Raw genomic sequence first — 11,286 nt, 5'->3', positions numbered from 1 at the left:
CAAGAAAAGTTATTAATCTATGATGATATAGACACGTGATAAGCATGTAATAGCCCTTGTTGATTAATGGAATCCACATGAAGGACCAAATCTCTAACGATACAGTATCATTATGACATTATATATAGATGATAATGTTGATTTGAAATTTTGTATAACTGCAACTCGTTGGGTGCCAAAGGACTAATATTTTATAGATTGTTTAGTTATATGTAATTTATCATAGTGAAAGTTAAGTGATGTTGTAGGTTTGGTGAATACGTCATCGTGCTACTACTCCCAACCAAATACGTAATTAATTATGGAGTTTTCTCTCATCCTCATTCACAGTGTATGAATTGACCTGACCCGTGTATGAATCGTCCAACTCACGTTGGTGATATTTGAGACGACATATTTTTTATGTCTCATAATCTCTTATGTAGAGAGAACAAAACATGATGATGCTAGTTTTATCTTAAGTATTACAATAATACAAGGTAATAGGTGGTCCTTTGGTGAGTAATTCTCGACATGTGGTATGTAGGCTTGACATGCAACCAACTAACATTTATGTTAAACTTGTAATCAAATAAATTAGTTAAATGTGTATGATAATGCGTCATTTTCAAACAAAGTTTTGCAAAAACGTAATAGCATTTAACAAGACTTAAGATATAATAAAATCAACTTCAACATTAAATGAGAAGACTACAAGTGGAGGCTGCCATGGATGTAACTAAGTGTTGATAGTTATTATGGTTGTCGAGGAAAGTTGTAGATGATCGGTGAGTACCCATAACTACCTGGTTTAGTGGTATGATATCCCCTCTCATAAATATGAGATTGTGTGTTTCAATTCTTACAAATATAAAGTAAAGATGAATTTTGTTGTTAAAAAAAGATGATATGTGATATTGAGATGATAATAGTATTTGGACTTTCGGATATATTAATGATGATTGATGAAGGGAAGTCGTAGTAACTCAGGTTAAGAATTATAGTATAAACAGTTTTCACATTTAATTAAATCACGTACATAAACAAATATCTCGTTCTTACGCGTTCGTCTATGTTCGTTTATTAATTTCTTTTATATATGTATGTTTTTGCCAGTATACATATTCCATTAAATTTGTTAATCTTCATGTAAAAGTAATGAAACTCCGTGAGTTATTATGTATTATTAATCAACTATATAGATGTGTACAATGTGTCAATGTGAATAATTACAACGAAAACTTAATTTAATCATACATGATAATCATGATAGAGATAACTACACCCTAACTAATATCTCCACACAATCAATACACCCTAGTCAAATAATTCAACATTAACGCCTTCATTAATTCCTACATCGCTTTTGACTTTTAAATAATTTGATTAGGCCAATGGGAGCGGAATTAAGGATTGTAAAAGCCATCATAGCTTCGTCACTTCTGGAGTCGGTAAGGATACCAGATACGAAAACAAGTATGAGTAAGTATGATCAACATATTAGAAGTGTTTATTTGGTTAAAAGTGTGAAGTCAAAACCAGTTTATGTACTTTTGTAGTCGTTTATATTGGTTTGTCTTTATGTGCGTGCTTGTTTGTTTTAGGTTGTGTTTGCTTATAGTAACAAAGAACATAAACGAAATGTCCCATTTCTTAACAAACGAACACTACAAACAAACCAAAACTCATTTGTTTAAATGTGTATTTGTTTTATTAACAAAATGAATGAATTAAACTATTAGAGTTACTAGTTACATGTTAACATTATCATATAATAAAAATTAAGTTATACCGATGTAGACAAAAGAAAAGCAAACTGAAGTCCGAAGCCGCAACTTAGAACGGGATGCCGAATCTTTTGGTCCATCACATCAATAAATTAGGGGAAGCAAATAAGACAAACAAAAAACATGAAGCTGAAATACCCTAAATACCCTTCATTTATGGTTTTGTTAGTTAGATATCGTTGTAGCCTCCACACAAGTAAACCGGGAGTCACGCCATCAATCACGCACGTGTAACAAGATCTTCTATTCATATAGATAAATATCGTATGGTTTTTTTGGACAATAGTATCATAGATAATATCTGTTTGATCAAAATTTGAAATGAGAATTTCGTGTCAAAACTAGAGCCCGTTAATGTCATATAACCGTTGACAATTTCTTTTTTAAATTACTTTCTATCTCAAGCCTTTCATATTTCAAAAAGTTGTACATCTATATAATTGTCTTTCATAACAACATTAAGAAAAATGCCTTCTAAAGAATTGAATATATATAGGTAAAAACAATATTAGATAAAAGTATCATCTAAGGGAAAAAGCTAAAAAGGGTTTAAATATTAGAAATAATTATATTTCAGTTGTTTTTTTATAAGATCAACAAACCCTGGCCATCGGGTACACACATTGGCCAAAGGACACTCATGCATGTGATCGCAAATAGCGTTGGCAACCTAAGTTGCCACCAGTTATAGGTGAAATCCACGGTCCGAAGACCCATTGTGGTAAAACCTACAGCACGCATTTGATATTTTTTCACATACAAGACCTGAAACCACGACCTCAGATGAGAAATATCATGGGGCAAACTAGGGGTGTTCAGTATTCGAATTGGATTTGAATAACTTGAAATTCGATTCGACTCGCATTCGAATTTAACAGTTCGAATTCGATTCGGTTCGAACTCGATTTTAGTAATCGAATTTCGAATCGAATACGAATTTATAAATTTGAATTCAAATTATACATTTTATTTTAAATATAGACATGATTTGGTTAGTGATGTTTTGTGTGATGTTCTTAAACAGACAGGAATTTCTGCTAAAAGGAGGCCCTTGTTAACTTTCTCATGGATCCTCTTGAAGGGAGGTCTACTTTACGACCAGCTGATATCCTTGTGTTCGAGTGGGCAGGGGGAAGCACGCTTGTGTGGTCTTACATGAGTGTCTCCTCTTGTTGGGCTCAGGGACCGTGGGTTTGTTGTGGGTCAGGCTGCGTTGAAGGCTGAATCGGGCAAAGTTGTTAAATACGAGAAAACTTGTTTAGATAATCAATATGCCTATCTACCATTTTCCTTTGATACATTTGATTTTCTGGCCCCAGAGGCTGTGAATTTTTTGAGTAGGGTTCGGCGTTCGTACACGGAACCTCTTCAGCTCCTGGGTCCCAAAGCTTCGTATTTTGCAGGATTGGCTTTGCTATTCAAAAGAGGGTTGTGGCGCAACTTGTTGCTTGTTTGCCTGCCATTTTATTGTAATCGTTTTATAGTAAATTATATATAAGATGGGATTTATTCAAAAAAAATTTTACTTTTATTATGTATATACATACTTATGAGAAATAAACTACATAAATATTTTGAGTTATAGAGATTAAAAATAGAAATTTCACAATTTTGGTTAATAATTAATGTAATTGGACATTACCAATTTGAAAATTTAGGATGCGGCAACTTTAAATGATTTATTTATTCTATAAACTTGTACTTTTTGTTGTTAAAAAACTCAAATTTATAGTGGTTTTGAAAGTGAAATATATTTTATCAACTGAATACGAATCGATTCAAACTTTATAGGCGAATCGAATTTCGAATTAGCAATTCTGAATTTGAATCAAATCGAATTTGCCGAATCTATTTGAATTCGAATTGAATTCGAATTCAGCTTCAAAATTTCAAAATTTGAATATTCGAAATTCGATTAATTGAACACCCTTAGGGCTAACCAATTGCCAATTGGCCTTATAATGCAAAACCACAATATCATTTTCCTACTTATATAAAAAGTTTAAAAACTAATTAATTATAATGCTATCAGGCATCCTCCAACAGGTTGACTATAAGGTGCAGAGCCAAGCAACGCACGAGTTGCTCGTAATTGGATTGATAAAAACAATTCAAAACAAGCTGAGCTTCTTTGAGCTCAAGATGATCCGGTGCTTCAAATAAAGCACATTTAGGTGTAGAGCCCGAGCTCAAACCGTGTATGAAAAGTTCGTTTAGACGAGGCTTGTATATTTTTAAGTTTTATCAATTTTGGATTTCTACGTGTATAGCCTAGCTCGAGGCACGCTTTGGCTCGATTAAGGTACTACACGAGCTCGAGCCAAGCTTTGTCTCAATTAAGGTATTGCACGAGCTCGAGCTGAGCTTAGCCTCGTTTAAGGTTTCTCCCTCCCCCTATATATATATATATGTGTGTGTGTGTGTGGGGAGGATTCATGTACATTTTAATTTTAACATGAGAACGTAGGAAATGCATACCTTATCCGTACCCTACGAGTAGGGTCGAGTACGGGTTGAGGTATTAAAAACCCGGTATAAAAAAAACCGGTTCCGAGTTTTTTAGGTACGATTCTAAGTTCGAGTTTCTTGTGCACCTCTGGTCAACCGGGCAGTAGCGACTTAGATTAAAAATGTGCATAAGACCATTTATGAATAACATAATAAGATAATATAAAGTTACTGATTCCATATAACATTGAATTAGGTGACATTGGCGCCTAGAAAAAGCACAATATAACCTTTTTTTATTGGACAAGTTGTATAAATATAAATATAAATATAAATATAAATATAAATATAGACACTACAACATTCCATTCCAAACCTTTCCACCCTTCTCTCTTCTCCGTTGAAAGCATATTTCCATCTCAAGATATCCCATTCCATTTCCTTTACCTTCCTTTCTTCACCCGCCGGAGACTGTCCGTCCGGCCACTATGCCCACCCTCCTAATTTAATCTAAACCATATTCCATTCTCTATTATCATTTCACAGGAACCCAAATTCAGTCCCAATGAACGGTAATTCATGCACGGTCCACCTTTTAATCTCAATAATAATAATCTCATAATTTATTTATTTCAGAGGCGGACCCAGTGAATTTTACCTTCTTTTTTTAGTATTCATTTGTTAAAATTCTGACAGCAACCCAAGAAAATTTTCTGGGTCAGCATCTGATTTATGAATCTACTTTAATTCCGTGTTTTAAATTTTTGATTGTAGAACAAGCTTTAAATAATCACAAGCTAATCGAAATCGAAGATGACGAACACGGACATGAACACGAACACCAGCAATCGTCTCCTAGAGGCGTACTCGAAATCCCAGTTTCCGGGTCGGATTCGGATAACCACAGCAGTGTTAGCCGGAGTTTAAGCAGCCGTGGGTCGTCTTTCAATGAAAAATCGCCGGAGATGGCCGGGGATGATGAGGAAAGAAGCAGACCGGAGGCAGGGCTTATTAGCACGTCGTCGGTGGCGCAGGATACTCGGTGGAGGAATTTGGTTTGTAATTTGAAGTGGAAGTCGTTTAAGCGGTTTTCGACAATGCCGTTGGTCGCCGGATACGAGATGTCGAGGAAGAGTTTGATGCGGAGGTTAGGGAGGCATCCTATTATTGATGGTGTTCAGTGGACCGTTCCCAAACCGTCTTGGCGGAATTTTACGTTTGAGGAGCTCACCGCGGCTACAGGCGGTTTTAGTCTCGGTAAGTATTCTATTTCCTTCTGTATGAATGTAAACACTATTTTTAAAATTGATTAAAAATAATAAAAGTTTATACTTTCATTTCACACCAAATGAATTATTTGTGGTTTTCTAATTAAATAATTGATAAATAGGAATAGGAATATCTTACGTGAAGCCATCATGTAAATACAAAAGATTTTGTTTTACGTCTACTCAAATGTTAATAATATTTTATATCGATGATAGTTTATGAAATGAGGTGAAACATGTGAGCAAAATAAGTTGGGTTAAACGAGTCAGTTTTGGTATTATACGGATCCCATTCTATCAAGTTGTTTAATTAAACGAGGGCGACCTGCTAACCACTTTTGATGTATTTAACCCATATTTTACAATCCGCCGACATTAGTTCAACATGTTTAAACTAATATAGTTTTAAAAATTAGTTTGATTTACATTATAAAAAGTAGACACATAAAAATAGATATCAAAGTAAATAGTAGTATATGATCTTTCCTTTTTTGTTTTTTCGGTTGTTTTGGTCATAGTATGGTATGACACGAAATTTGGCTTTTTCTTTCTAAAATACAAGGACTTAACATCATTGAAGTTTGATTACATTTGAATTCCTATAAAGAAAGATAATATATTCTTTTAATAAATCTTGTGAAACGAAGCTATAATATATGGCACAACTTTTTGGACATTTTCTCATACCTTTTGCTTGTCACAGAGGGATTCATGCTTACCATATTTTCACCAACTACCCATTTTAGGAAATAAATAACACTGTTTAATACTTCAATGTGTATACTCTTTTTATGATCAACTAAAGTTTAATGATGATTCTTTCCAAAAAAATGTTAATATTGTAGTAAAATATAAACTAACTTTTGGTCAACTTTTGTAATAATCAAGCATTTAATTTTATACTTATATAGATAATTTGGTGGGCCGAGGCGGGCACGCTGAGGTGTACAAAGGACGCTTACCCGACGGTCAACTTGTCGCGGTGAAAAGAATAACGAAAAAGGAGAAAAAAGACGAGGACCGAGTCCAGGATTTCTTATCCGAGCTCGGGATCATAGCTCATATTAACCATCCAAATGCAGCTCACTTGATCGGTTTCAGTTCGGATACTGATTTACATCTTGTTCTCCAATTCGCGCCACATGGCAGCCTCGCAACTTTACTTCATAGTACATATCTATTTTTATTTCTTTTTGTTCCTACGTTGGGCGTACTCGTTGGTCCGACTGTTTTTGTGCAGATAGTGAAGAAAGATTAGATTGGGGATCAAGGTTTAAGATAGCCATTGGCATTGCGGAAGGGTTGCAGTATCTTCATTGTGAATGTCAAAGGAGAATAATTCATCGAGATATCACCGCTTCAAATATCTTGTTAATGGAAGACTATCATCCTCAGGTTAATTTTGCTTCGCGTTTAATCATATTTGATTGACGTTTACTCGTTTAGTCCATCATTAAAAAGTTTTAATTTGGTTATCTTTTGTGTGTGTAGATATCTGATTTTGGACTAGCAAAATGGCTACCGGAAAAATGGCTTCACCATATTGTTTCCCCAATTGAAGGGACGTTTGGGTACATGGCACCCGAGTATTTCATGCATGGAATCGTTCATGAGAAGATTGACGTGTTCTCGTTTGGAGTTCTTTTGCTTGAGCTTATTACTGGTCGTCGCGCAGTTGATTCAAGCAGGCAGAGTCTTGTAATTTGGGTATGTTCATGTCTTATAATGATTTAATTTCTATAACCTATGATATCCGGGTATGCTAATTTATTTATACAGAATTAATCTTTATAACCTGTGATATATGGGTATGTTAATTTCTTTCTAAAGAATCAATCTTTATAACCTGTGATGTTTACTCAATGCTAGTTTCTTTATAAACAATCAATTCGATAACCTGTGATATCTTGGTTTGTTAATTTGTATCTTTACCAAGAATCAATCCACCTGGGTTTGTTTATTTCTTTATAAAGAATCAATCTTTTTAACATTTGATATATGGGTGTATTAATTCCTTTATAAAGAATCAATCTTTTGATACGGAAATATGCATAACCTGGTTTGTTTTGTCTAGGCAAAACCGTTTCTTGAGAAATGTAATGTTAAAGAGCTCATGGACCCTCGTCTAGAAGGTAAGTACGATATGGTTGAAGTAAAGCGTGCCATGTCAGCAGCTTCATCTTGCATTCATCATCTGCCCAACGTTCGCCCGAACATGAAACGAGTAAGTTAAAGAGACAAGAAAACCCAACCATACACCTTGTCACATTTGATTGAGGTGTTAGGTATTCTAATTGTGGGTTGGTTGGTTAATAATATGATGTGGTACAGGTTATGCAAATGTTGAAGGGTGAGAAGTCGGAACCAAAGACAAAAACAGGTGCGGGCCGAGCATTGCTTTTAGACGCGTGTGACTTAGACGATTACTCGTCGACGACATACCTAAAAGACCTAAATCGACACATGGAACTTGTGATGGAGTGATGATTAATCAGCACTTAATTTTTGTGGTTTGTAACGTGATGTTTTGGGCTGAGGGGAGTGTGTATATTGTTGGGACGGTGGTGGGCCTCCTTTTAGAAGTTTTAGGGCCATAACTTCTTGTTTTAGTTATGGGTTTAGATGGGCCGAGAAGTTGTAATTGTTTAGGATATATAATTATCCCCATGAATGCTTCCAAACTTCTAAAAGAAACACATTATTGATACACAACCATGTGCAACAGAGTTGATATTGGGGCGAGTCACTTGATATTTGCAAGCCCATTATCTATTGATACTGGCATTTTTAACTTTAGGTGCTGAAATCAAATTTTAAGCCATCATCTAGCTATTTTTATTTTTATCTCTTGTTTATTATTAGCTATAACCAAAATTGTACAATTACTTGGTCAAGATCGGTTAGAGTACAACATGTACATGTATTCCATTATTTTCTTACTTTACCACATGAGTTGTGAGTATTAGGCCTAGTCGGGAAGTACTCGGGGATTACTCATAGAATACTAGGTGCCTAAACTAATTTTTACAACACGGCTGTGTCTCGCGTTGAACAACTATAAGAATCTTGGATAAAACTTGGGATTAAATTTATGGTATGCGATGTAATAAAGATATCTTATATAGTGTGGGTCGTCTTCGTATCCTTTTCTCACTATTTTTCCCTCTCTTTACTTTTATTATACACATCCTTGATTTTTAATAATATTTTATTTAATGAGCCACAGTTTAATTAGTTTACGGTTTAACCCTATAACAAGATACAAAAAACTTTTTTTTATGCCGCATTAAATATACTATGATTATGACCAAAGTACCCTTTTGCATTCCGTTGTTGCTTTAACCTCAAACTTTGTAACAAAATCAGATAGAAATGTGCCTAAAACTTAGTCCATTATATGGCTTGCTAGGCTGAAAGAGCTACACGTACTTCTCACACGAGGGGCAAATCTAATCTAACTAATCTAGTAAAGCAAAACATGTCATGTGACATTTGTCATTTTGGGTTTGATATTCGTCTTTGTATTGTAAACCTGACCCGTTTTTTTTTCTGGATCCTTCGATATTAATAAAATAGTGTATTTTAAGTTATAATCATGTTTCATACTTGTCGTTTTCTTTTAAGGCCATTAACGGTGTTTAAACTTTAAAACACTTGTTTTATACTCAAAACGACCTAAAACGAACTACAAAGACCAAAGTTGCCATTAAAACCAACCAAGATTAATCCTATAAATATTTACCAACTATAAAACATATTTTTTTTGTCCAACTTTCTTTTAACTATTTTAGTTCTTTTAATTATTTTATTTAAATTAAATGTTTTACTTTAATTCAAAAGCAACCAATGGACATTTTTGTATGAGATTCTATTGGTGGAGCCTTGTCACTCTCTCAAGCCTTTCTCTACACCCTCGGCCTAGAAATGCAAGTGCATTTCATTCATTTTTAGCTGCTCACACTTCATATTCTTTCTATTTTTGGATTGCAATGTTTCTTTCCTTTTTGTTCTTGACGGATTGACTTTTAAAGTCAAACATAAGCTATTTCTTGATTTTTAATCCGATTTGGGTAATTAAAACTCATGTTTTATGTTTGTGTTATATTGCTTTATTTCTTTGTTTCCCTTCTTCAACAATGGTTGAATTAGCTGTTCATGTCATCCTAAGGCATGTTTGCATGAAAGGGCTATAATTTGTTTAACCTTACTGAGTTGTTTAAGTTCTGAGTTTCTAAGTTTTTATATTAGTTCTATGGTATTGGGTATGTGGTAACCAACCTCGGTCTCATACCGAGTCACGAACCGAACCAAAAGAACTCCCGTTTAAACTCTCTATTTAAATTATTTAAAACAAGTTGCATGTAAGATTTAAGTGTCTAAGTTCTTTTATTTACCTTTTGTATTTATTATTATGATATGAATTTGTTGGAACAAAACTTGGTCATATACCAAGTCTTGAACCAACCGAACCAAACAAACCAAACCAAACCGAGCTCACTCGCTTAAAACACACTAGTTGTGTTTCGGGCCACCGAATATCATATTTTTCTTTAAGATTTTGATATAAACTGATTTATAAATATTTTCTCAAAATACTTGTTATGTCAGATCCAACTTGATCTTACAACAAGCCTGGACCGATAATACCAAACACCCGTTTAACGTTGACGTTTGGAGTTCTTCCTAATAGAACTTCTAACTTAGTTAAGTTATCTCATAATATTTATCACCTTGGAATGTTGGTTTCAGACTTTACAACTTATCAAGACCCGAACCGACTAAGCTGAACACTCGTAAAATCTCGTTTGGTATTTCTCTAACAAGGGGTCGTGCACTATTGCATTAAACCAATTCCCTCATATTTACTTAACAAAGGTTAAGTAAAACAAATGGATAGAACACCAAGACTCGATTTCGAGTTAACTTACCTTTTAAACCGTCACTTTAATTACTTAAGCTTTTGCACTTAAAACCCCAAAACTTTGTTTACTTATTTTGTTTGTCATTTTATTTTAATTTCTCTCAAGACATCCTACTAACTCAAGGACTTTTTAATCTAGCACCCGCACGTTAACTCGTTTCCCCGAAGTTTTCTTGAAAAAATCTTCCCCAAAGTCACTCAACCCAAATGAGTAAATTTCATCCCAGTTTTCACGTGTATACTTTAGGGGTAGCATGCATACTTATCAAACAAAAACGATTTAAGATATTAGATCCTCAAACCATAAACTACCATAAACTCTAGGGTGTATGTTGCGTAGAATAATTGTCCGATTATGTGTTATATGGCTCATATGATTACTTGCTAATTGTTTATTGCTTTTGCTGGTTCGCCTCATACTCATTAAGTATGATCATACGCTCCTTCTTGTAATTTGGTAGTCTTACCTATTAGAAAATAGCCTCGCTTATTTATGATTTAAATACCTCAATTGTTGCTATTATTTGTGGTTTCATATACGAGTTGTGGATTTTGCCTTATATTATATATTTACAAAAATTATGGAATTGCTCACCAACATTCGTGTTGACAAAAATATATTTTATGCATTGTTACAGGTTTAATTATTGGTTTATTAAAGACTGAAGACGCCATTTTATTTTGAGACCGTTTAGGTTATTAGAAGAATGAACAATTTATTTCCTTGTAAATTTGTGTTGTCTTGTATGGACAGGTTGTGTTATATTTGATGACTGAATTAAATGAATGAGTTGATTAAATATTGTCACTTTAATAGTGTCATTGTGTTCTTAAGTAATCCGTTGTGCCCCGACATGTTCTACCGTATTTGGTCGGGGTGTGA

General features: G+C 34.1%; 1 protein-coding gene across 1 annotated transcript; it reads left to right on the top strand.

The window, feature by feature from the left end:
• The first annotated feature begins 4,677 nt into the window (after positions 1–4,677).
• LOC143561192 (receptor-like cytosolic serine/threonine-protein kinase RBK1) lies at positions 4,678–8,208 on the top strand. Its single transcript, XM_077049315.1, has 7 exons — positions 4,678–4,786; positions 4,989–5,471; positions 6,394–6,651; positions 6,723–6,877; positions 6,974–7,189; positions 7,557–7,706; positions 7,814–8,208. The coding sequence occupies exons 1-7, from the start codon at positions 4,780–4,782 to the stop codon at positions 7,964–7,966; spliced, it is 1,422 nt and encodes a 473-aa protein (XP_076905430.1). The 5' UTR covers positions 4,678–4,779; the 3' UTR covers positions 7,967–8,208.
• The last annotated feature ends 3,078 nt before the right edge of the window (positions 8,209–11,286 follow it).

The sequence above is a fragment of the Bidens hawaiensis genome, unplaced genomic scaffold (assembly GCF_021521415.1).
Source record: "Bidens hawaiensis isolate Kalapana, Puna unplaced genomic scaffold, B.hawaiensis_p1.1 tig00020612_1, whole genome shotgun sequence".
In the NCBI taxonomy this organism is placed as follows: domain Eukaryota; kingdom Viridiplantae; phylum Streptophyta; class Magnoliopsida; order Asterales; family Asteraceae; genus Bidens; species Bidens hawaiensis.
Note: the sequence above shows the minus strand (reverse complement) of the source record. Positions and strands in the feature narration are given on the sequence as shown.

Excerpts from the sequence above, each read along its gene's own strand:
- LOC143561192 (XM_077049315.1), top strand. Across the intron at positions 5,472-6,393 it reads TACAGGCGGTTTTAGTCTCG|ATAATTTGGTGGGCCGAGGC; the intron begins GTAAGTATTCTA and ends ATACTTATATAG. Across the intron at positions 6,652-6,722 it reads CCTCGCAACTTTACTTCATA|ATAGTGAAGAAAGATTAGAT; the intron begins GTACATATCTAT and ends GTTTTTGTGCAG.